The following is a 26962-nucleotide window of genomic DNA, read 5'->3' as shown; positions in this document are numbered from 1 at the left end:
ACGAATTTTTCGAAAAATTGGAACATTTCGTACAATTTTGTAGAAAAAATTGTTTTCATACAAAATTGTAAATACAGATAATTTCTCATAAAACTTTGTAGATTTTCATGAAAATTTGTATCCTGTCATTCAAAAAAACATCTACAAGACAATACAATTTTTGATGAAAATTATCAATTCTTCATGAAAAACTATGCATATTTACAACTTTGTACGAAATAATGCGAAATGTTCCAATTTCTCTGAAAATTCGTAGTCACAGAAATTTTCACCAGAGATCATCTGCTGCCAATTAATCCAACTATTACTTGCCTGCACGTTCTCCTAAGTTAGATTTCACTCCTTATTCTTACTGTTAAGATAACGGCTGTTTACGAATACTTAATAACGAGTCTCTTATAATGCGGCAATAGGAAATAACCAATCGATTACTAACTCAAGGGACGCATAATTAATTTCGGGTCAGATAAGTACGTGGACACGTGTCCAGTCGCCTTATATTGTATAAACTGTATCGGTGCCAGATTTACTTTCAAGTTCATTGATGCAACTCTCTCGCGAGTTATCATTTACTATCTCTATTATTTTCTCCGCTTTATACACATGCTTCCCGCACTGACTTCCTTGATACGAAGCAAGGCCAAACCTGTAGCGAAAAAAACAGCAAGGTGTCGTGTTACAACATAAGTATAGAGCAATTTGCAAGTAGGCGTGTTAGCTTACATTTTTCTTGACGCTTCGGAAATGTGTCATGTTTTTTCTTTAAAACACAACATATTCTGGTGAAAATCAATCGAGTGCTACGATTTATAAAAATTATTCTAATATTCAATCTCGATGTCTAACGCTTTAACTAACACAACTCATTTTGGAATGTGTAAACTTCTATTACTCCGTTTTTATGCATAAATGTGTATGAATTATTAACGACGCTCCAAGTACGAGCAACTTCAAATTTTTCTTCCATTTCTCTGACTACTTCATCAGTTTTTTCTTGAAATTCTTTAGGACTGTATTAATTGCATCATTTAATTTCGAATTTTTCATCCAAGCAAGTACTGAAACGGACTTGGCAATAATCTAGATTTCAATAGTTTTTATGGACACATCCATGTGATATACCGACCGTAGTAGCGTAGCATGTGAGACTACGAAACGAGAGGTTGTGTGTTCAAATCCCCAGCGCCTGAAGGGAAACCCGAGCGGCAACCCGCAAAATTTGTGAGACGGGTCACATCGTTCAGGCGTCGAATCGGTAAGCTGAGCTTGAAACGCGCAATCAGTTCAGCTACACCTTGTTAAAGCTTTCTGCAGTTTTCCTGCATTAAACATTATAATTTTACGACGGCTGCAGAGGCATAATGATGGTTATCAACTAATCCCCCCCTCCCCCGCACAAGCTAAATGATTACGGGAACGTACCCGAAAGCGCGTAGCAGATTTGGTGGTAAATACTATCAGATCCGATTAGATAGAAATAAAATTTGGATCTTGTTAGATTTAATGGGATCAAATCATATCTTGCTGTTTCATCCCGTGATACGAAATCCATTTCGAAATAAAATTATACTCTACGTCATCGAGCCGAAATTATTGCAGATTTGATCATCTACGCCAGATCCTTGCCTATGTTTGCTAATTGTATGTCGTATTTGGAAGAATAATTTATAATCACACGATGTTAATCCAATATAAAACTTTCAGGATCGCCCTCTCTATTCCCGCAGCGAATGCTGATGAATTGAAATTAGAAGGCGCTACGGCTGTTTCTCGGTGTCAAATGTATGCCGTCAACTACACTGAACTTCTCATGACAGGTGTGAGAGTAGCTGACCCATCGTGGGCGACTACAAAGTGTGAACACGGCTGGTCATTCAACTATACGAATATTCCGTATGCCTCAATCGCTGCTGAGGTGAATTTCCACAAGAAAAATACGGCTTTGTTTCATTAAAGTTTCTCAATGATTGTAACATCCGAACGGGTAACCACTTCTGAAGTAGAGCGAACATCCGACTTCAAACCTTGAAAGTCTTAATGGCTTGAAAACATCGAAAGATTTCATCATAACTGTGAGTGACTTTGAGTGAGTTTCTTTGACGGTGTGGATCTGACTTCAATAGTGGTTACCCCTCGATACTGCTCATTCCTAAAACCCAACGTAAGTGAATTATCATTTTCAGTTGGGTAGTTTCAAGGATTGCTTGCTCTTCCATCGTACTCAAACCATCGTATTTATGCCACTTATGTTAATCGAATCTTATGTTTACGATTACAGTTGGAATGGGTTTGCGATAAGACTTACCTATCTTCTGCAGCTCAGTCCGCATTTTTTGCTGGTAGTATGATAGGGGGCCTTGTGTTTGGATACGTTGCTGATCATTACGGACGGATCCCCGCCTTAGTAGCGTGCAACGCAGTGGGCTTCTTTGCATCAATTGCAACAGTTTTCGCAAATAGTTTTTGGTCCTTTTGCTTGTGTAGATTGGTTGTTGGAACGGCCTTCGATAACTGCTTCAACATCCTCTTCATAATCGGTAAGAGTTCTGAAATTTATTTTTATACTTTTAGTCAAAAGTCAAATTTAGCCGCTACTGTATTAACGATCAATGATAAAATTTGAACGGCGGTTCAAGTTCTCTGGGTTCCAATTTGTCAATTGGAAACTCCATGTTCCCAACCCGATACTGGCCTCCTAAAAAATGTTTTCAGTACGGGGAAAGCATATTATGTACAAAGTAGATGAAACGCCTTCGCTTAAACACAACAATACAGTCTCAATGATTAAACAATATGAATATCTGTAGATGCGAATGCAGTGATTAGCTGTAAAATATTTCATGCAGACATTAACGCTGATCTTCAATTTCCGTTTTACAGTCATAGAATACGTGGGCCCAAAATACCGGACCTTAATAGCCAATCTGTCCTTTGGAATATACTTCGCGGTTGCATCTAGTATTCTGCCATGGATAGCATACTGGATTGCTGACTGGAGGATTCTTAGTGTTGTAACCGCGGCTCCATTAGCCATTGCTTTCGTGGGGCCATGGATCGTTCCAGAGAGTGCGAGGTAAATTTATAACGACTTATTTTTGCTCGTTAAGTTGGGTCATTCGCATTCGGCTGCATGCGAAATCATTTGTCATGTGAATTATATGTTCTTCATGTCCAATTATTCATTGAACCTACGTCAGTAGTCAGCCTGAAGGTCTTTTTTCTGACGAAGAATAGAATTATTCCTAAATCATTCTTTGTTGCAGATGGTACATCTCAAGTGGTAAGGTAGACAAAGCTATTGATATGCTCAAGAGGTTTGAGCGTGTGAACGGCAAAACTGTACAGCCAGAAATTTATGAAGAGTTTCGGGAGAGCTGCAACAACATCATCAAAAATGACAAGTCACACAACAATTACACAGTGCTGGATCTCTTCAAAAAACCACGACTTGCACGGATAACAGTGATGCTGATTATCTGGTGGTAAGATAAACAAGTTGCGCATAATTGGAAAATAAAAGATCATCGCTTTTTGCAATTGTACATTGTGGAATGATTCCGTGAATTCAGTCAAGATTCAATGTATCGTTATTTATCTCGCTTTGTCTGCATGCTGAATTTTTCATGAATTGTGAAACTATGGTTAAAAATGAAAAGTAAGTGTGTCGTGTTGGTGATTGACTGCCTTTACATATTTTTCCAACCATATCGTTTTGAACGTAAATTATACAGCTTGTCGAAAGCATGCTTCATTATGAATGGAATCGTTGGTACTGTAATGTTTCAGCCAACTTTGCCATCATATTTCAAATGTACTGTTCAGTAGTGGCACGGTGGATGAAGATTCTTCACGTTCCACTAACGTGATTCAGGTTAATTTCATACATCCTTGTGATTACAGGCTTGCAATGATCATTGTCTTCGACGGTCACGTTTGGAACATGAAACTTCTGGACCCCAATGTGTTCATGTCGTTTTCACTTGCTGCTCTCACCGAACTTCCGGCTGCTATAATTCTTGCAATTCTCTTGGATCGTTGGGGTCGAAGATGGATGAGTTTCTTGTCTTTGGCAATGTGTGGTATATTCTCCTTCATAGCCGTCGCTACTCCTGCCGGTTTGTAGAGACAAAATTTTGCTTATGCATTATCAACCGAAGAAGACAAAAAAAACAAAATTACAATCATAGTTCTTTATCGAACTATTTACGTTGAGAAGAAATAAAAACTCATAGACTTTCACTGACATTTTACCGATCAACGTTCAACTAACGTTATTTCTGACATTCTCATTACGTAAATTTTGAAGTGTGATTAATAAATATTGTATAATATTTTCAGGAGGGCCAACCGTAATTATGGCTATTTTCGCCCGTTTGGGTGTAAATATTGCCGCAAATATTGGCTTCCAGTATGCCGCTGAAATGTTACCTACAGTTGTGCGAGCTCAGGGTGTCTCACTTATCCACATCATCGGTTACTTCGCACATATAATCGGGCCCTACATTGTATACCTGGTAAGTTTTATATAAATTGGTTAACTATTTGGGAGAATTTGGAAGTAAAAAGAATCTGTATTATATAAGCGGGGAATTACATTTTATATATTTACAGATGCATTTTTTTCTAAATTAGAACTGAATAAAACATTTAAAAAATTCCAGAAAATCACGATTCTAGGTCTAATTGTATTTGCTCAAATCTTGAATCATACGGTCAGTTACAAAATCCACAACTAGTCGTGATAATCAATAAGTGATCGTCTTATTGTTATTTAATGTTTTGTGAAACGGTAGACCACAGCTCTGGTCGAGTGCTTTCATGATTTTAAAAGAAAACGATTCATATTTATTTAGTTTCCGCATTATCTCCGGAAATCTTTGCAGATGAAAAATTTGGCACTGCAGTTGAAGCAGAAATTCTTATTATGTTTGTCATCAAGCCACAAACTTTGTGTGGAAAATTTGAAATCGTCTTTCACCATAATTGGACACGCACTTTAGTAAATGTTCTTTTGTTTCTCAATTGAAATCAAATTCCAAATCAGAAACAAGATTGAGAAATGTTGCAGAAAGTCCTTAAACATTTTTATATTTGAAAAATTGCATTCGGAAGATCTTCAAAACATTTTTACAATATTAGACTGAATTATAATCGAAATATGAATATTCGTCACCGTATAATAATGTAAGTTTTTCTCATTTTACAGGCTGATGTCGCTCCGCAGCTGCCGCTTGTGGTGCTGGGTCTTTTGTCAATGTCCACAGCGTTTCTGACTCTATTTTTACCAGAAACTTTGGATCAAGATTTGCCAGAAAGTCTTCAAGAGGGTAATGATTTTGGCAAAGAGCAAAGCTTCTGGTGGATTCCGTGCATTAGCAGGTAAGCAAAGTTAGAGAAAAACATTAGTTGCGTCACTGATTTTAAATGAAAAAACGGTATAACAAAGTTCGAAATAAACCGTGGTATAATTTAATATGGATTTTGCAGGACTCCGGAAAAGAAGAAGGCCTACAGAAAGAAATTAGGTGTGACAAACGCAGGTTTTAATCCAGGAAGTCTGAGCAGAATCGATTCTACAAAGTTATAACGAAGCTTTTAGCCCTTGTCATGTAAGCTAAACGGATTAATCAAATTGTTGTGAATATCAACATATCGGTGAATTGAAGCTAGGCTTCAAGAGACGAATGTGTGTATTACTTTTTCTGGTCGTTTCGTTTTTATTTTTATTTTTCGTAGCATGTATAGATGCAAACTTAACAACGTGTGTGAAAGTAATGACCGTTGAATTGCTCAATTAATTTTTACACTTGCTTAAGTATTACGAATGCATTCGTGTCACATGTTTCGAGTGCTCGTTGCCAACCGAGAACTTGCACATAAAGCAATAAGATCGACTGGGTTGAATAATCTTTATTCGAGTAAGCTGAGTACGAAAATGCGATAGACCACAACGAGTATTTTATACCTTCAAAAAAAATTTCAATTATCCGGAAAAAATTATTCCGCGGGAGGATAATGTAATGCATCAAAAAATTACTCTACGAAAAGGATTTCTGTAACTAGATCTGTATGGGAACTTTCAAGAATGTTGCCGATACGTATAATGTATGCATGTACGTAGAACTAAAAATATGCGTGAATGGATATGAGTCTACTCACCGATTGCTTGTACAAGACAGAGTTCTTACATTAACGAACAAAGTTGTACAATATCTAACCTGGAAGATGATTAGATTCTAACATCAAATTCTGAATAATTTAATTTGAGTGATGATTGTGATGAGTCACAATCAAATTATTGTGATTTTTGTGTTCTGAGAGTGTTAATAAGTCATAAGGACATGGTTATATTATTTCTCATATGGCGTTGATTTGTCGTTCGCAGTACAGAAATGTTGCATTTATTGCAAGTAGAGGGTGCTTATTCCACTGGCAATTAAAATGCGTCATAGGAATATTTATTTACAAAACAAATGCATACTGTTCTCGTTTACGGAACGTAGGAGATACTGGACACGTGTTCGTTTGGAAAGTCTATTCTAAATGTTAGGGTAGATTTGTGCGGAGCGGAACGAGTGTGGCACGGAACGAGTGATTGCATAACTTATCGCATATGACGTTTTATTCTACCTACGAAAATAGCGAACGGAAAAGAACGAATATGCTGGATATCGCTTGTTCAGCGCGACGCTTATTCTGCTTAATTAAAACTCGAGTTCAATTTTGAAGGACTTTTTGTGGAAATTGTGCATAAGTCTTCGTAGACTAGGATGCATGAAAACAAAAACCTGTTTTTTGTGGTTATATTAGTTATTACAAATGCTGATTAGATGTTAGCTGTATGTTTATTATCTCTATTGTTATAGCTTTTGTTGTTATTCTCAATTCGTAATTTAATGTATAATACGATGAAGTTTTAACTATTTTTTACAATAGTGAAATGATAAATTTTTAGATAAATGCAATAAATTTTTGTCAAATATCGCAAATCGAATTGAATTGATGAATTTTTCTTGTGTTGGAAATTTGGAATCACAATGTTGGAAAATTTAAATCGGAAATTTTTAACAATGTATATGGTTCGTGTGAAGCACACGTGATGTAGGTGTGATCCTGAAAGCATCGATATCTGAATATTTGTCACGTCATTGCCACATGAATATGCTACGTGGGGTAGTGACAATCAATGATAACCCCAAAAATCACGGAGAAATCTGCGATCTCACGACACAACCGTGATTTCGATACATCATATGTGAGTGAGTCATTTATTTTCGTGAGTTGAAGTAACAAATTTTACGAAACCAGGAATAAACATAGCGATGAAGCATTTTTTAAAAGTGACTGTAAAATATTACGTACAACAAAATCAAATTGAAGTTTATTCGCATTAGCGTGAATATTCAAATTTCTTAACCAGTCTCATTGTCATTTGATGGAATGATTGTTAACACGTATAAAGATTTTACGTATATTCTTAAGGTGATTAGTCGCATTTCAAATATTAAATACGATATCGAAAATTCATAACGAGCCAATTCTTAAGGTCGAGAAAACAACGTAATTCATAGCACATCAAGGGAATATTTGATGATAGTGGCCACTTTAGTCAGTCGCAATGACTGTGTCGTGCGCTACCGAGGGAGGATTGCTTCCTGCCTGATTGTGAGTGTAGGTGGCCACTTTCATCAAATGTTCCTCACACGGGCGGTGAGAAATATACATATTTCTCAACAGCGAGATCCCTCTGTATAAAATGAAAACACACCGTTCACTTCTGTGATGCATGGACAACGGGGGTGAAGATTGAAAATGACACCGCGTGTACCAAAAAACACTCTGTATCAAGAATTCAAATTTCGAATTTTTTTATTTGCTTTTTTTTTGCTTCTTTCGTCAAATGTGATAAAAATGAAAAATGTACGACGAAACCGTTCAATCATTTCTTACCCTCAGTACGGTTAGATAACTTTGGATAACTTCTGGATATTTCAATTTGATTCGGCGTCAACCGTTGATTCTTCGCTCAAATTAATGGCACTTGCTAACCTAATTTCTTATTCATATATCTACATACCCTAAGCCCTGATCTTTCAGAATAAATTTAGGCGAAAACAAATCTCTGTAAAGATATGCATGACTTCTACTCAATTCGTCCTGTTAACATATAAATTGCCGTTTAACGGAACAATCAGTTCAGGAAATTCAATTCAATTTCCTAAGAAACTCTTTAGTGTTTGAGATACAGCCGCTGAAAAGATGTGAGGGCAAAGTGGGGAGAGAAAAGTGTAACGGGGTCGCGGGAATTGAGGGGGATGAGTCGGGGTGGCAGGGACGAGGGATGGAAAAGGATTTTCGCGAAGAGAGAGAGAGAGAGAGAGAGAGAGGAAGTCCCTAGGTATATAGCTCTGAGGGTTTATCTGCGCGGGCGCGCGTCCGGCGCAAGCTCCTCATGCAGCATCCTCGTCAGTTGCAAGTCAGAGAAATAGAGGCGAGGCTGTGTCTGCGTACGCTGGATTTCTTTTGTACCCCATAAAGGGTGAAAAAACCCCCGTTATTTGAAAGTTTTCCGGTGTAGATTAATCACGTTTATTGTCCAGCGAGGATTTTGTCCGGGCCGCGGCTTCGATTGATTAAATTTTTTTTCTGTGATAATGTGTTTTACCTAATATCATACATTTGAATACATATGTATTGATGTTTTCGCACAAGTCATTCGCGATGTTACCGTTAAGTGTGGTGGAAAGTAATAGCGGTAGGAATTTTCGACGACTCCTGTTCCTCGTCGTTGTTTTCACCGCTGGGGGTAAGTTGATTCATTGTTAGATTCTTGTGAGAGATAAAGAAAATGAATCGGTTCGTGCATCGATGTATCGTTGAAACTTGGTTATCCCTGTTATGTCATGATTCGCCCGACGATTTGCGGTAAGTCTTGTTATTCGATTTCTCGAGCGTGGTCCAAAACCGATCCGTTTTTTCGTCAGGACTTGAAATGTTGAAAGCCGGCATTGCGATTGTTGTCCGAGAAATTTTCAATACCATTGGAACACGATAACGATACTTCATTTTTCAATTTATTACTCCACCCAATTCAAGCTAGCAATAATCGGCAATTGGGTTAACTTTCGGAATCGATGGTTGATTTTAATTGATATAAAGAGCGCGATAACATTTCGGCGGCATTCTCTCAGGTATATCACAATCGATTGTACATTAAAAATCGATTCGTCTTCGATTTACGCTTTATTAGACTTATACCCGTAAACTTTGGCTATTGACATCGGGATTGTCACAATGTAATTTTCTCTCCTCATTGTCTCATCAATTACTCGTAGCTATGTCCTTTACTCTGCTAATTAGCGGAGGACAACAGCTCGGTCGGTAGTTCACACGTTACCAACTAACCAAGGCATTACAAATTCACATTGTAGGTATTCTGCAGTCAATAAAGTGCTTCAAGTAGCCCGTTAGCTCAAGCCTTGCAAAATTTGCGGAACTGAATGATGCGTGGAAAGTTTCCGTTTTAATAAGCTTGGAAACCAATTATAGGAACCTTTTGTGTTGTACTGAAACCATTTTCGCGAGGCTATACTTGTTCAAGTTAACCCTTGTAGCCTCACTTTGGAACATTTTTAAGATTTATAAAAGGTAATGATAAAATATAAATAAAAGTTTATGCATTATTAACAAAGTTTTACAAATCACTTTTGTTTCCTTTTTACTCATTTTTTCTTTCTGACTTTATCATTGTTCCTTTTTAAATACTTTCAAATCGTTTATTGAACCGTACAGTGCCATAACAAGTTCGCGTAATCTGTTACATACAGAACACAACGAATTTGACTTTCGTTGGCGGTTTTAAAATGAGTAATTCGAAAGATTTGGAAAGGTTTTCTACCTTATATATTTAAAAATATTATTTATCGTGAGTTTATAAAACGGAGATAAAATTTTGCAGGCTTGCAATCGGGTTGCCAAATTATTTGTTTATTCGCCGTATTCGAATTGCTTTATTATGCATTTCAATTAGCTCTTCAAAGGCAAATATTGAGGAATAACGTGAATAAGATACTGTTGCTTATGGGTAACTCCAACGAAATCCGGCCACTCGTGGAACTTGCAGACTACCATCGATTTTGACGAAACTTTTTGCTCGAGCATACCGTATCTATAGAAACTGAACGCCGAAGTATCAGAATGTACGGGGACTCCGTTCTTGAGACATTGTCTTTGGACGAATAACGTCTCGAAATCGGTAGTTAAATTTTTTTTTTTTCTAAAAAAACCATGGTTTCCCGTATCAGTACATGCAAAATTCCCAAGTACTAGTTGAACAGATCCACCGCTGAAGAAGTCTATTAGAAGTAGAAATCAAGCTTTCATTCGCAAGAAAAAACATATTCAATTTCTCGAATTTAATTCTATTTCAATCACTGTATAAAAAAGTGTGTTATTTTAACTTGGATTGGTTTAAAAATTATCTCAATCTTTTGCTCTTTCGCGGCACATTGTCAGGCAGACAGAAGATGTAGGAGGTTGTGAAAATTCAATAAAAAAATAATATGCGAGTATTACTTCGAATTCTTTACTTTTAGATGCCCTGCGCACACGAGAGTAAGTTGAAAAGGTTGTTGAATAACGGCAAATAGATTTCAAATAGCTTGTAAAACAGTTGTAGATTTTCATCAATTTTTTTTTTCACGTTGAAATTTCCGATTTGTTGATTCCATGCAATAACCGCGGAAGACGGATATTTTAATTTTGTTTACGAATGCGTAATAAGTATCGTTCATCACGGTTCGATTACAATTCAAAGAGTTATCGTTACGTATTAACATTACTTGCAGTTATTATTGCAAGTACGTAACAAGACGAACATATTCTTATGCGAACGAGAGTGCCGACAGACGTTGTTCTTGTTTTTTTCTAGCCAAATCACGATATTATGTCGTGAGATATGCAATCGCTTTGTCGCTAAACCGCACCGTTATTCCATTCATATTTAAATAATAAATCTACCATTTATAGTATTTGTGTATTTATGTAGTTGAATGTACGATATCTGTGTCTATTATTATTATTGTTTATATTCACTTGTTCGAGGGTGAACAAATAAAAAAGGAACAAATCGGATAACGTTATGTTTGTATGCGGCTCTGTATAGTGCATATATCCCAGTAACTCTGTACTTTTATCCTTGCAATAATTCCACAGTCTCCTTTTCTTGTTATAATAGTTTCACGGCTGGCGATGTAAATTCAAAATGGTGACCAAATCCTGTTGCTGCTTGTGTCCACCATTTTGAATCATACGAAGAATGATTCTTTTTCTTGATTAACTCAGCCATTTAGAATTTTAACGAAAAATTTCAAAGACTCAACTTGTAGAAAATTCAATTTTCTACAACTTTGGTTGTTGCATTTTTTTTTTCTGAGGTTGATAGTTTTAGAATTAAATGTCAAAAAAGCGGCCAAGTAAAACTATTGCATTATCTCGTTTATTTTTTAACTTTGGGGCATGAATGAACATAAATAAATTTCTAGAGAATCAAATTTTCCACTGTTTTGAGCCTTACCTTTTTTTCCTTACAGTCAATACTTAAGGTCGCACGCCAATGGCAAAGGAAAAGAGAACCGTCAAAGTATTTTCTTGCGAACCATTCGACAACTGAAAACCGCTGCGAAATGAAATTCAAATTATTTCCATTGAAAAAACTCTTTTCCACATCACCACAGGGGTAGAGTTTCAGGTGCGTTTTTATTTATTTACTTTTTCTTTGACGCGATATCTCCAGTAAGCTTAATCCACGTATCATTACTAGCAAGTTTATTTCCTTTTCCGACGTTCGCTTCCACATAAGATTTTGAAATGGGAACGCCGTTTTTTTCTTTCATTATAAGAAAAAGAATGAAAATAAATGAAAATACATCGCTCGGATCCTTCACACTCGCAAGATAAAAACGGAGTTCCCATTTCAAAATCTTATAAGGAAGAGAACGTCAGAAAACGAAATAAACTGGCAAGTAATGATACGTGGATTAGGCTTACTGGGGATACCACGTGAATACAAAAAAAAAAAAGCAACTCTACCCCTGTGGTGATATGGAAAAGGAGTTTAACAATGAAAACAATTTGAATTTCATTCCACAGAAGCATTCAGTTCTCTAATGGTTTGCGAAAAAATATTTTGATGGTTCTCCTTTTCTTTGCCGTTGGAGTACGACCTTAAATATTGACTGTAGGAAAAAAGGCAAAAATGAAAATTGTAGAAAATATAGTTCCTTGCAAGTTTTTTTTTTTTTATGTTTATTTATGCCCTAAAGTTAAAAATAAACTTCATAACGCAACAGTTTTACTTCGCCACCTTTTTCAAGTTTAATTCGAAAACTGTCAATCTTCGAAAAAGAATGTACAGACCAAAGTTATAGAAAATTAAATTTCCTACAAGTTTGGTTTTCGAGATTTTTCGTTAAAATTGAAAATGGCGGACATAAGCAACAGCCGGACTTGGTCGCCATTTAGTATTTACAAAGAAAAAGCGACGGCGTAATTAATGTTATTTCCGGTCGATTATTTGGGCATAGTGACTGGGCTAATATGCATACATGTATTATATCACGCGTATTGCGTGTCCTTCGTAGGTTGAAAAATCAACGTCTCTAATGCTTGTACAGTGTAGCGGGGTTCTTTTATTACATTTTGGCCAACGTCACTCTTCTTTCTGCAGGTTCACAAAGAACTTCTTAAAGCAAAAAAAGTTTTCCGTTTCAACGGTAACGAAGAATTTTCTGATCCAAAAACGAGTCGTATATTGCCCACGATGCAATTAAGACAAGGTTATCTTCGACACTGTACCAAGAACGCTATCATTTCACAAGTTTAAACAACTATCTTCTACGGTAATTAAATGTAAAAGTTTGAGTATCCGAGTTAAGTTTTCACTTGTGTACAATACGTGCCTTGTGCTAGAGGATGGAATTTCGACACGTAAAGAAGAATAAACAAGTCGTTCAATATGACAATAAATATTTTATGGACCACTTAAAATTTCTTCCCAATGACTTGCAAATCCTCCCAACTTTGTTCCAACCGCATGCGATACGCAAATGTGAGGGGATTGAGAAATTCTTATGGTTTTTTTTCCCGAAAAATTTTAAAAATTTACCGTCTTTTTTTGTATATTTGACAGTATATCGTAAAATAGCATTAATATTTGAAATTTCGAAGACCTTCCGGCTACTCAAAGCAACGTATTTCTTCGCAAAAATTATGAATTTCGCTGTGAATAAAAGCTGAATTCTAGCTGGAGGATTAACTCCTTTGGTAACAGATCTTTTCAAACTTAACACGGATTTTTTTTTCTTCGTTTATTACTACACCATGGTTTTTTTGAGAAAACGAAGAATTACTCATTTTCAGGCGATTTCCGTCACAAATTCATACCTCGAGAACAAAACCTGCAGGTGACGGAAGCTTTAGCGAAAAGTTGAGTCAAAATCGACGATGATCAAGTTCTGACAATGACCGGATTTCGCTAAAGTTACCACTTTATCAAAAAAATTTAATAAAGAAAAATTTCTAAAATTCAACCCAAGAATGCCGTTTAAACAAATTTGAACAATGTCATATTTTTAATTGTATGAAATCGTTTCATCATTTCTCATTTCCTTGCCTGGATAGCTTAAAACTTGCATGTATAAATATTTTCCATATAAGTAAAATTGTTTCATTGTAGCTCGTCGCAAAGCGTCGAATGAAAGTCTAGACATTTTTTTCTTATCGATTGTCTGACCGTTTCATTTCGCCTCGTTCATTCTTCATCGAGCAAAGCTGCCTTCAATTTTCGTATCACCGTTAGAACCTTTGTCATTTTCAACAACCCGAGGACTAATCTGTGTCCAAAAAAATCGTTATATCCTACTTCGTAGCACTGAAGAACCAATATTGAAAACTGATAAAATAATGTATATATATATATTTTTTTTTTTGTCACATTTACATTTTTCATTCGTAATTTTTCAATTTTTTTGCTAGAATAGCCTCTACAGAATAATGAATTTATGCTCACACCGACCCTAAAAATTTCGAATACTATCGTTTCTTGCATGTTTATCATTCAATTATACGTATTTAAAAAAAATTTTACCAAGATCTCAAAATACAAGGAAGTTTTCCGTCGTATTATTGCCGAATTCTCGACAAATCCGCAGCCTTAGTGCGAAACACCAAATCCTACGAGCAGGGCTAGCGTGCCCTTGTCTTGAGACTACATATATAGTTTATGGAATGGGTTGAGTGTGAAGGCGCGATTAGTAAAAGGGCTTACTGTTATCAAAGCAGTCGCCTCCGTTATGTGGGGGTTTACAAACCGTTTTTTTCACTCGTGAACCTTGGTGTTTATCACAACAAATATGTTTAGAAATTTGTATTATTTGAAACAAGTGACTCGCGAAGAAGTGAGAGTTTCCATTCTTTGTGATCTCATTGATGAATACAATCAAGAATCAGTAGAGTCGGAATCAGTGACTTGAGCAACAATAATCAAAGATTCGAAATGTGGAGTAATAGTCAAGGGTCAAAGTGCATAGTAATAAACAAAGAACCGAAACGAATAGTAAGAATCGGAGACTCGAAATGAACAGAACAATTTGAAAATTCGGAAATAAACAGTTTTGCGTCATCGTTTTTACATGAAAATCTTCATATTTTGGAATAGAACCGTATTTAATCTCAATCGTTGTACTTTCTCGTTACAATCAATTGCGTAACGCGGTGACATGTAATTTCTTGTGTCTAACGAACGAAGCGTTTTGGGTGAAACTTACAATTATAAGTAGGATGTTCTAGCCTTTCTATAAATAATCTTTTACAACAGACAATTATCACAATTAATTTCGAATCTTCACATACACTGCTAAACATACACTCACACAGCTCGATGTCATCCGCATCGGTCAGAGGTAAGTTCGCTTGCATTGTTTACATTGGTATTATCTTTATGCATCCTACTAAACGTAAATCTACTATCTATATCTCTAAATTTCGCAATCAGGCATGGTCAGCTTTAATTTTGGCCACAGTATATTAGCAGTATACCGTGACCTACGAAAAAGTAAAATTTTGAACGCAAAGCCCGAAAATCGTCCACTTTCCGCACTTCTAATAGTCAGAATACTATTTCCGCAGTCTTTTTTTTTTTAAATGACCCGATATACTTGTCAGTGAAATTGTCGATTTGTAAATGCTGAAATAATTCAACATTTTGAAGCTAACGCCACCGAAGTATATTTTTCTTCAAGTAAAGACTCAATTATATCAACCCACTGGTTCTGTTATGAGAAATTGCATGTTAAAGACTCATGGATTTTAAAACCCGCCAACGATTCTTTCATATTTTTGCTGTAACTCCGACTCGTGAAAAAAAAAACCACCAAAGCGAAAATCGGACCTATATAACAGTTGACTCAGGTTCTTGATCTTCGAAAATACACTTGAATTTTCTTAGATTTTTGGCAGCACCGTAACTGGTGGTGAACCTCAACTGGCCCTGTAAGACCCAGGTTTCCGGTGGAGGGTTAAATTATATATATACCGTTGCCTACAATTTGTGGTTAAATGGCAGATATGCAGGTTCACGTTTCGTCCACTGCCCACAGAGTGGGCAAGGAAAAGAGGACTCGGGTCATGTTTGAGGACGTCTTCAATGTAGTTCGAAGCTGCGGGCCAGAAAGTGGAGTACCTAAAGTTATTGTACATTTACCCATAGTGTAAGGAGTTAGGTATAACTACAGCGCAGCGGAAAAGTTCCGCCGGTTGACGTCACGGCAAGCGGTCAGTTCAAAACTGTCGAGATTCCGAAGGATATAAGAATGCTACGTATAAAATGGTGTTTAAATCTTCAGTCCACGCATCGAACACTCGTGGTGTTGACTGATACGTGGTTTTCTTTTTTTTTTATTATTATTTCAGTCGTCATATTCATATCCTGAAAGTGAGATGTAAATTGATACAATATTTAAAAAATATTGTTAAAGCGTAGATAAGATTTTTAATAAAGTGGTTTGGTAAAATAATATTTAGTATTCCGGTTGAGTATAACAAAATTTGGTAAAGTAAAGTTTTTTTGATATCAGTTCAGTAATAAGCAAAGTTTAGTAAAGTTTAGAAAAATAAGGTTCGGTAAAGAGTCAACGGTATAGGTTATACATTCACCAAGTAGCATTCCGACAGGTAAACACAGCAATATTTTACGTGACTACAATGCAAGGGAGAAGGTACGAGTCTTGGATATTACACCATCCTGTTAGTAATTTTCAACATTTCTCCTGCTTTTTCTCATAGTTATCCTATTGCATTTTTCTATTAATTTCTCGCACCCTGATATTTATATGTTCGAGTTCTTATTAAACAAATCAAAACCTCCTAGGTAATGTTTTTCAAGGAAATAATTTACCATCGAGCGTCGAACAGGTTGTGCAACGTTTTTGAAAATCCCTGATGACTTGGGTCAACATATTTCTATAAATGACGCATAATACTTTGTCTATGACTCGAGCTATTTTCATTTTTTAGGCCTTCATTTTTCACTTTCTCTGACACATCCAATTGTTGCAGGCAAAGATATTCGTCAGCACTCGGAGCACATGTAGGTACTAAAATCTGCTGGAGAAACATCTCCTTCGCGAAGTTCATCGGCAATAATAAATTTTACTTAGTCGAATAAATTTCTTCGTTGGGATGTTTGAAATTCTCTTTGCAATACGTCGTTGAGCGTTAGCAAGTATTGTTCGATCGGGTTCGTTTCTACATTTTTTTTCACATTGAAGACATCGGCGGAATGCTTCCCTCCAATACATATATACATCACCGTAGACGATATTTGAAGTCCAGAGGCGATGGACGATCATTGGTGGCCCCAATTCCTCGAATGTACGAAAAAAAGGTTTCCAGCACGTGCCGATTCGAGCGCGAAGTTAAAATATATTGGAAACTGAAGCTATTTGGGTTGTAACGCGATTGTAATTACGAAAGAAGTTGCTGCACGGAAATGATTGTAAATGATATGCCTTTTCGGTGATTCAGGACTTATGTTTGAAACAGATTATTTTTCGCGTGAGATAACATCTAGTTTCCAGAATTGAGAAAAGAATTGAGAGTGATTGAGAATAATTTTATTGCTCCATCCAACCACGTGAACCGACGCACTGAACAGAAAAAAAATATCATGCATGTATGAGAGCCTTGATCGTTGTTTCACAACTCCAAGTTTGTAGTATGAAATTCAGTGAACTTGGACGCACCAAAATATACTCATATTAGCAAACTCTACTGCTTCAAAATCATTGTAAAGTTGGAAAATAGTGATGTTTTATTCCAAGGCTTAGCTACGTTAACATTATACTAACTCCAAGACCGTATTCTTACGAGATTTCAATGAATTGTCTCGCTGTGCTAAATGTGTTTGGTAGATCAGTTCATTCGGCTACACAGATAAATTTTAATTTTGTAAATAAAATTAGAATCTTAGAAGCAATGATAAAAACATTCAAAAAAATGACATTGACTAAGTTGGCCTGCGTCACCATGATAACTGAACCTGCATTACAGGAATTCTGAAAATAATTATTTCAATATTCATATCACTAGTTTGTGTTTAAATACTGTTTTCGAGTATTATAACGGAAGTTCTCTCTATCTCAGCAATGAAGCTGGTAAAAACAATCAGATTCATCGTCACGTTCGTTCATCGATCAATATCAACTTGAATAGTCGTTTCGTTTTGAAAAACGTTTGTTTCCTGCAAACTTTTAACCACTTCGCAGCAGCTTCAGGGTCTTTGGGGAATCGGAAGTACCGAATACTTTTACCTTTGCGAGCCCCGACACGATTTTTACAACCCCGCATCGAACAGTCGAACATTTTATTAATTTCGGAAAACGACGCGTGATCCACCACGTTTGTTCATGGGATTGTGACGTAACGATTGAGGTTATGTTATATCGCGTACGCGACCACGCGCCTGCGCTGCGGGCTCACTGTGATTGGTCGTGACATCAACTGGCGGAATGCGCGAGCATGTACGAAAATTATTTCCCTATCGAGCACATCTAACTCCGTACACTACATGCATTTACGCGAAGAGCACCCAGCGCCCCGTTTTACACATAGCAAACGTCACTTCCGCGAAAGGAAAGCCGAGCCGTGTGATGGCAGTTGGCGGCATCGCCGAGGCATCTCCCGGAACGGAACCGTGCTCGTTGTGTCAGTATATTTACAGAAGTATTGATTTACGTCGTCCGAGTAATGTATTTTTCATTCACTATTCAATACCGTGAAAACATTCTTTAATTGAAATCGTTTACGCCTCACAAAGTTACTAAATGTTACGAGTAGGAAAAAAAAAAAGATGAAAGTAACCCACTTTCGTGAAAACAGGTTGCGAGCTTATGGAATTATAAATCAGGATCGTTGCCAAAGCTTCCACTTCCTCTGAATAGGTGAATATACTTGAGAATATCCGCGAGCAAATTTGGCATTTGGCTCTAAAAGTGGCGGTTAGAATGGCCAAGCAGGGGGCTATTAAATCGTAATCTTAGAGAACGAGATTCGGAGTGTGATTAGAACGTCAGACCGTTAAGGCAGAGCGATATAAAAAAAACTATCATTATCGAACAAAAAAACTGGATGAAAAGACATGTAAGCTTCTTCTGAATTAAGATTATCCACAAAACTTTTTTAGTTATTCATTTTATTTTTTTTTTTTAGGCTCTAGTCCAGAATGCACACTCTGCGCGCATGTGAACCTTTTTCTAGACCCATAATAGTGTACTAAAAAAATCTAGAGTTTTTTATTATTTAGTCGTTTAAATATCTCGCAGACTATCGCTCCAATTGGATCGTAAGTTTAGTCATTCCACGGTCAAAAGACGTGGCCGTGTCGGTAGAGACCAAAATAATTTAAATCCATTAATCCATTTCTGAGATATCATCATTTTTATTCCTTTTTTTGATTTTCCAATTCAAAGAACTCGAAAATTACTGGACTGATAAGATTCAAAATTTTATTAGTTCTGAGTCAAGAAAAGTTTCGTCGATACAGACCAAAATCATCAAAATCAACCGACTCGTTTTCAAGATATTTATGCACAAGAAATGAATCGCACAAATACATACATACACACACAAAGCATTCATTCAAAAATTGTCGTACCTGATTCTCTAAATTTAAAACTGACGAAATCAAGTCAAAACTTCATTTACAAGTTTTAGGCCGTTTCTAATAATTACCCTTATTCTTTTTTGCTGACGAAAAATAAGAGGCGGAAGGTTGAAAAATATACTAATGCAATTAGACATCAAGTTGATATTCGTATATTCGGATCTTCAAACCAAAGACAGTGGAATCTAATTCAGCCACCTTCCGAACAGTGCCAATGTAGTCTTACTCGAACACAAAATGGTGTGAGAGAGGAGTGTGATGTGAAGTGTGACGGAGCAGGGTGGCTTATTATCCAAATCAAAAGTGAAAACGGGAACTCGACGTCTTATTATAGAATTCCGACGCCCACTCAGCGGCACGTTTTACGAGACCGGTATTTTTGGTATTGAAGAATCACAAAACTTAAGCGAACACTAAAGGCTGAAACAGTAGTGAGTTTTCAGTTACTATAAAATATAGAATATTATCCTGTGAAAAAATCACTAAACGGAGGTTTACTAAACAGAGTTGTTGAATTATAAAAATGGGCTTCCTTAGTATATCTTTGATCCGATTAATTCAGATCCAGGGAGAATCCGTACCTGGTTTACGAAACGTGGGGCCAGCTGGTGATTCACAACACAACGGATTTCTCTCAAAACCGACTTACATTTATTTATCGTTCGGTGAAACGCGCTTGGGTAGAAGGTTAAATTTTCAATTACCCATCGTCGAGCAATATTGTTACAGCCAAGTACGCTAAAACAATATTGTCTCGGCGAAGCTATAGTTGCAGGCTAAAACTCCTCTTCGTTCAATTCAGATCGAGTTGGCTTATTCCAAATAAATCCTCTGTCGGAATTGCAAATAAATTACAGAGGTTCTTAGTGAAGTGATAAATTGCTGTTATACATAATATTCAATGATATCAGGATTACAGGGCGTTTGCCACTCAAAGCATTTTCATTCTTTACTAGCACGGAATTGTAATAAGGCAGGTGAAAAGTGCAGAAATACAGATCATAGTGTTCACGGTGGAGGAAAAGAGGGACATGGTACGACATCGTGGGCAGAAAGTCAGTTTCCTGCGTATCAGGGATCACTTTGCGGTATTGCATTCAAATCGCGATCAGTGTATATGATCGAGCGAATAGTTGAGAAATTCTATTCGACAAACACCGTTTACTCCAGATTACCGAAAGTATTTTTAACCGGGAAAACGATTGATTGTGAGCGGCGAGTTGTATTATTCGATCTTGATTTTTGTAGCATCCAGACGGTTTAAAATCAACTGTTATAAGCGTTGAAGTTAACATCGTGCTTTTCCATTCGTAAGGAAATCAAATTTACTACCAGCAGAATGGAACGCCATTCGACCAGCGCGCAGTGCCAAAGCACAGAATGTGGAGATACAAAAAAATAAAAGTTCCGAAATCAAAAGGTGAGAGCGGCTAATGCTTCGAACGGCCGCAAAACCGAAAAAATCATTTGTCGATAATCAAAGTGCAAAAGGAGCACCAGGAGTACCCGTACAAAAACTCCAGGCACTTCAAAACCAGGTCCGTTATATTCTGCGAAATATGGCTGGCCAAATAATCCGTAAGATGGCAGAAGTATTCGGCGCATATAAGGGGACTCGTGGAGCAGGTATTACAAAAAACACTTTGAGCGTCTCTTGGCACAGGAGCTTGAGTGGCCACCGAAAGCCTGTTGCCAGATGAACTCCTATTGACGAACCTTATTACTTACTCCCGACGAAGTCGATGCTGACTCATCAAGCCGCTGGGCGATAATTTGACTCCTTTGCACGCTGCTCAGCAGCAGCAAACAGAGGAGTTGCGAAGAATTAGGTCTTCAATGGATTTTAGGATGTGCGATTTGTTCGAATCGCACTCAACGATCGTTCCCTATCAACAATCCGATTGTCAGGCGGGCTTTCACCGCGACACTAAAAACAAGTACTGTATTTTTGGAAACGTCTTCAATTATTCACTTTACTTCAGCACTCTCCGTGATTATGAAATATTATACCAACGATTAACGCACTCTTCCCACCCTGCGCAGTGACACCGAAAAAATTTGACAACCTTGCATGGAATCAACGATACGTAAATATAGCTTGCAATATTTTGACGTCAGGGTGAACTTTTTTGACGAACATTGAAAACGTTGACTGCGTGTCAAGTTTCACTTACCATGCAGAGTTCCGTTGTTTCATGCAAAAGAGTTGAGCGCTTGGATTTTGAATTATTTGTATTCATTGTTTTTATCCTTTGTTCTAATATTCCGTAAATTCCTCGGGTTTTGAAATCGCAACTCATAACTCAGTTCTGTTTCAGCCTTTAGTTTGCGCCTGGGCTTTGTGATTCTTCGCTACCAAACGTTACGTGCTCATCACCATTTCACTCTCCTCTATTATTCATACCTCAACTTTCATCCCTTCTGTCTAGAAGCTTTTCTATTTCGCCAGGCTATACAATCCCTCGCACACCCCGTGCACACCTGATTATCGCCTCTCATTTTCAGAACTCCGATCCTGCACTCTACTTCCCACACTCACTCACGCTGCGTTCTATTCATTCGATTCACTTCTGGTTCACCTTCAATAATACTTTTCTTTAGTTTAATGCTGTTTTAATTGTAATTAAATTTTGTATTTATATTGACGATATTCACAACAGTATGTCCTGCCTTGGGTTCGCCTGTTGGGCTATTTTTCTTTAAATAAATAAATAAATCACTTTATCACTCTCACACAGCTCTTTCCTAGAGTAAGACTCCGTTGGCGCTATTCGGAACGTGACTAAATCAAATTGCAGTATCACGATTAGGAGTTCCGAATATACGAATATCAATTTCATGTTTAATTGTACCGCTGTATATTTCAGCTTCCACATTCTCATTTTTCCCCGATAAAATGGAATAAGGATAGTTAAGATCTAGAGAATCAGCTCTGACAATTTTCGGATGAAAACTGTGTTTGCGAGGCGTGATCATTCTGTCCCATTCATTTCTTGTGCGGCAATATCGCGAGAACGAGTGAACGTATTTGGATGATTTTGATCTTTTTTGACAAAATTTTTGCTAACTCAGAATTGATGAAACTATTTAGATTTAACCGTTTCAGTAGTTTTCGAGTCATTCGAACAAAAATATCAAAAAAGGATTTGGACATGATATCTCGAGAATGGATTCTGATGAGTTTGATTTTAATCGACATGCGGCTACCGAGGTTAAAACCGATTTCACTTTGGATCTGATCGGTTCGACAGTTTTCAGAATATTAAAACAACAAAATACATGGGAGAAGAGTATACAACTTATTGATATGGTTTCAATATAATTTATTAAATCAAAATACCATATTTATCACAAGTCCCTAGATACGGTCGCGAGCTCTTTCGTCTTCTATTTGAGAGACTTACATGTGCCCACGTTCTTTCAACATTCGTTTTGCCTCAAGCTCATTTGCGCACACTCGCAAGCAACTCGCCAAGTCAAGCATGCGCATGAGCTAGCGTTACTGGACCTAAGTTAGGAACAGCATTTCTCCGTGTCGAAGTTCAATTAACAGTTAGCAAAATGATTGATCTTTCGGTCCTATGAACCTCGGTTACTTTTCCGTATTAGTTATTTGAGTAAGCGTTGTTTTGTATTTAAAACATGACTGACCGAGACATTTTCTAGTTCATAGAAGTCTTTTATTCCTTGCTTCGTTTATATTTCATAGCTCCTCAGAGATATCCGATCGTTCATCATCAACGAGATGCGATGTAACTCCTTCGCATTTGAAACAGTCGATTGATTACTTCGTTACACTGTGATGAAATGCCTCCGAAATGTTCTCAAACAGGTATTTTTATATGAGTATGTAACGAACAAATTTTAATCGTGGTACGCATTAATTTGCCCCTTCAAAACAATATCTTACGAGTCTTCACAATTTTCGATTACCAGTCAATGACTATTTCGTGTTTCCTTTCCAACTTTTACAAAAACTCCTAATTTTTTAGACGCTGCTTAGTCAGGATAGGCCAACCTTCACAGTTAAGTTCAATGAATCTGTATAATTTTGTGTGTCAAACGGTTAAACGTAGTAGTTTCAGTTTTCGATTTTAGTAAATTCAGTTATTGAACTCTGAATTGATTTAACGTGTTGACTCGATCGTTACTGAATAAATTACTCGCTTTACTGTAACTAATTTATCTGTAGTAAAATTTGTTTCATCAAACATCGTTTCACTCACATTTTGTACTCATTTGCTTCATTTTTCGTTCGATTACACTCTCCACAAAACTTATTTATTCCGCAATAACAATTTCCAGTTATTTTAATAATCGTTGTTGATTCAATTATTTTAACTACATTTTGAAACCGAATCGATAATCACATATCGTGAGATATCTACGATCCTTGCGTCTCGAAATCAAGTCTAACCTGTCCCTCAAAACCCCTGAGCAGGAAGTCGTTATCGTTAAGTTGGCAGCATTTGCCCGCCACATTGGACTCACGTAAAAGCCGAGCAAGCGCACTGCGTTGCTTGGAACGGCCGGGTTCAAGAAAAACCGTGAGGAAACTGAACCAAGGAAAGAACGCGACCCTTGGGGAGTAAAACGAAGTCGTGTTGAGCACGCATAATAAGCAAAATTCAGGGCATGCTAATTCCAGCTACCAAATTACACAATCGGCCGAATTTAAAGGGAATACTCATAGCGCAAGTAGGCAATTTAATTCCGAAAAACGCAGTCAATCAAATTTAGCACCTACTGCAACTGCATACAAGCGCAATAGGTTGTATTGCTCAAGCTTGATACAGGTTGCAAGTATACACAGCTTCACGGAAGACAAGGATAGCTCACAAATAACTGTCATGGCGCACTAACGCCCCTACTTGAAAAAAAAATTGATCCAAGGTCTAATCAGGAACTGCGGATGTTCCTGAATTAAGGAACAGGTGGTTTGTTAATTTCGTCTTTGATGGATCCATCGAGCATCGAGAAACTTGCCTGATGGCGCTGGATTCAGAGCACACGCCACTTGAACGCGGTATTCGATGGCTGATTATGGAAACTGTGATAAGGGAGGCACTCCAGGCTTTACCCGATGATTACAGAACATGTAAATGTGGTGGTTACTCGATGCTCGATTCGTAAACACGAAGCAGAGACGCGTGCGTGGCTGCTAAGGATGGTGAACTGTTGACTCGTAATGTGAATGCGCGGCTGAGCGTCGTGAAGAAACTGATTCCGAAGACCGAGATGTTATTCTTGTAGACGGCGTTTTTATGGTGTTATAATTTTCCCGCAAATATTAAAAAGTAATTCATTTGAAAATTGGTCATATCATTTCGCTCATTTTTTTCTCAAACAAGGGCGTTCCCCCGAGTACATTTTACGAAGTTATGATTTTTTCTAACATAGCGAAACCCTCATCCCTCATCGAAACTTGGTTTCAGAATTTTTCTCATTTATTTACGAACCAAGCGCCTCCCTCAAGTATCTTTGAGCTTTACGGTTATACGGACATCTCGCGTGTCTACAGAATCAGAAGTTACTTAAGTAACCCTCGAAAATTTCGGATACACATCGAAGGCTAAGAACCAAAAAAGTGTAAACCACAAAATTGGTGTAAAATGCTACAAGGACGGATCTCAACTTCAACAGATAAATCCCATAAGAGCAGCCTCCGTCCAGAAGAGCAATCTTAAGAAGGCGAGATCACGTTCCATATGTGTTTCAATTTTTATCGAGTAAGGTCAAATAAAGGACAGCCAATATTATTGGAAACGAAATTCTGGCTGGGTCCAGAAAAACCATCTTCATGCTGTTTATTAACAAAAAAAAAAAAAACGCAAAAAAGGTACAATGCAACCTCTCAACAAAGCTGCTCACGGACTGTGAAGGGAATACATTTCTCAGAATCTCGGTTCCCTTACTCCGATACAAATGTTCGTTCTCGACTCTCTCAATAGTGCCGCGCGAAAAAATGTAACCTTCGTACCTTTGCGTTCCATTTACGTACGTACTACTGAACCACCGAAGTAATTATGTATGTATGTATTTCACCAGTGGCATTGTCGAGTGAGAATGCGGAAATCGCCGGAGTGTAATATGGTAGTGGGGAAAGCGCCCGAGCACGGATTAGGGAAAACGGCACTATCGAGAGGTTGTACTGTAAATAAAATGAAAGGATCGGCAACTTCTTAATTTGAGAGTTTCGGTACAAGTTTAATTTGAACCACGGGTGGTGTGTTCGCGACTCATGCAACGGAACCGATCAAGATTTAGATGATAGTTTTATGTGATGTGCGTTGGTAGGACGCGGTCACGAAACAAACAAGATGGCTACGCGTGACGTTGTAATTGTGAGATTTGCGAATACTTTATTACCTTTACAAACGGCGATTCTTCCACGACGATTATCACAAACTTGATCCAATTTTCACCTAGCACTCGGCACACTGTCACACACGTATTCCGACATGACGGCACTTCACTCGCAAATTTGCCAAATTTGATACGTCGCGTAAGCGTGTTATTGTCTGACTGATGAGCGTTGCCCGTCAAAGGTACAACGTAGCCCCCCCCCCTCTTATCGTCACGCCCTCTTTCGGGGGTACGCGAACTCGAATATACTCTAAATACGCACCTTCGCTTCACAACATAATATATAAGAATTGTAATCAGTTGAGCATTCCCTGATCGAGTAAGTCTCCGGCAAAGCGTCCTTAGATGCCAGGTTCAATTCCAGGCTACGTCGTTACTTTTACAAATCGCGAAAAAAATGTTGGAATTTAACTCGTTGCACGTAAGCACCAGCGTTTTTTTTTTTTAAACGAGGTTCGAAGTATAAAAAAGCAGCTAACGATTGAATTATTTCGTTTCAGCTATCAATTGAAAAAAAGAATTCATGTAAGGGGCTCGTTGATTCGACTCATTGTCAGCGCGCTAGATTTCGCCCATTCTTACACGTAAAGTAAATCTTTTATTCGACTTGAATAATAATTAAACGGCGTTCAATCAGTTTGAGAGGAAACGCTAGTTCGTTGCCAGCAAACATCTCACGTGGAATAACGGAGAATCTTGAGAACTTGATGCCTGAACCAATTTCAGACGGTATAAGATATTAGCAAAATAAATCTTCGCATAACGCACAAAACACCGATACCGTGGTGTAATTGGCGACTAACAAAATTTATTACCGTACAACTCTTCGGAAAACGACCACGGCGGCACGAAATGTCGTTAACGAATTCCCGGACAGTTTTACGATGAATTTGCAGCCTTTGCTCTCTTAACAAGAAGCAGCTCACTTTTTAGAGTTTGTGACCGTGTCAAAATAAACATCACAAACATATCACACCCTTGGCTCGTAGTTTCCTGTTAGCCCTAAACAAAAAAATGAGAAATACGATATCGCGCCTCAAAATTGAAAGAAACGATTTTTCGCTAGGTATGTTTTTGTTTTGTTTTTTTTTTTTCTAATTTTGATATTACTTCCAAAATTTCCTAGCATGAAAATGAACAATTTAGACTAGATCCGTCAATGAACACTTTTTTTAAATAAATTTTCATTGTATCGTCAAATGATTGATATTCCATTCACCAAATATTTACCCTAGTTGAACACTCAAATCATTTCTATTTGGGTGGGAAAATATGAACTTAGAAAATCAACTCATCTACAGTACAGAGTAGATATTAAAAATTCTAATTCAATTTAGTTTCTAACCTATCGTCACAACTGTTGAATATCAGATTTCA

General features: G+C 37.3%; 2 protein-coding genes and 1 long non-coding RNA gene across 7 annotated transcripts in view; 2 read left to right on the top strand and 1 right to left on the bottom strand.

The window, feature by feature from the left end:
- LOC124302633 (carcinine transporter-like) overlaps window positions 1-6994 on the top strand; it is a 35380-nt gene extending 28386 nt beyond the window's left edge. For all 4 annotated transcript variants that reach the window (XM_046758982.1, XM_046758981.1, XM_046758980.1 and 1 more), the window contains 8 exons: window positions 1705-1915; window positions 2279-2537; window positions 2881-3073; window positions 3264-3482; window positions 3901-4115; window positions 4339-4514; window positions 5207-5379; window positions 5488-6994. In XM_046758982.1, the coding sequence (XP_046614938.1) occupies window positions 1705-1915; window positions 2279-2537; window positions 2881-3073; window positions 3264-3482; window positions 3901-4115; window positions 4339-4514; window positions 5207-5379; window positions 5488-5587 (1546 nt within the window). In that variant the 3' untranslated portion in view covers window positions 5588-6994. The remainder of the gene's footprint in view (window positions 1-1704; window positions 1916-2278; window positions 2538-2880; window positions 3074-3263; window positions 3483-3900; window positions 4116-4338; window positions 4515-5206; window positions 5380-5487) is intronic.
- On the bottom strand, window positions 2346-25720 carry LOC124302651 (uncharacterized). Its single transcript, XR_006907750.1, has 2 exons — window positions 25589-25720; window positions 2346-2546 (listed from the first exon to the last, which is right to left on the bottom strand). It is a non-coding gene; the product is annotated as an uncharacterized LOC124302651 (long non-coding RNA).
- Window positions 8354-26962, top strand: part of LOC124302646 (basal cell adhesion molecule-like) — a 31728-nt gene continuing 13119 nt past the window's right edge. Inside the window, exon 1 of one of the 2 annotated variants that reach the window (XM_046759013.1) lies at window positions 8354-8806. In XM_046759013.1, the coding sequence (XP_046614969.1) occupies window positions 8698-8806 (109 nt within the window). In that variant the 5' untranslated portion in view covers window positions 8354-8697. Of the gene's footprint in view, window positions 8807-8846; window positions 8926-26962 lie in introns of those variants that run through there. The other variant, XM_046759014.1, reaches the window with a different exon arrangement.

This window comes from Neodiprion virginianus, chromosome 4, assembly GCF_021901495.1.
Source record: "Neodiprion virginianus isolate iyNeoVirg1 chromosome 4, iyNeoVirg1.1, whole genome shotgun sequence".
NCBI lineage: Eukaryota > Metazoa > Arthropoda > Insecta > Hymenoptera > Diprionidae > Neodiprion > Neodiprion virginianus.
Note: the sequence above shows the minus strand (reverse complement) of the source record. Positions and strands in the feature narration are given on the sequence as shown.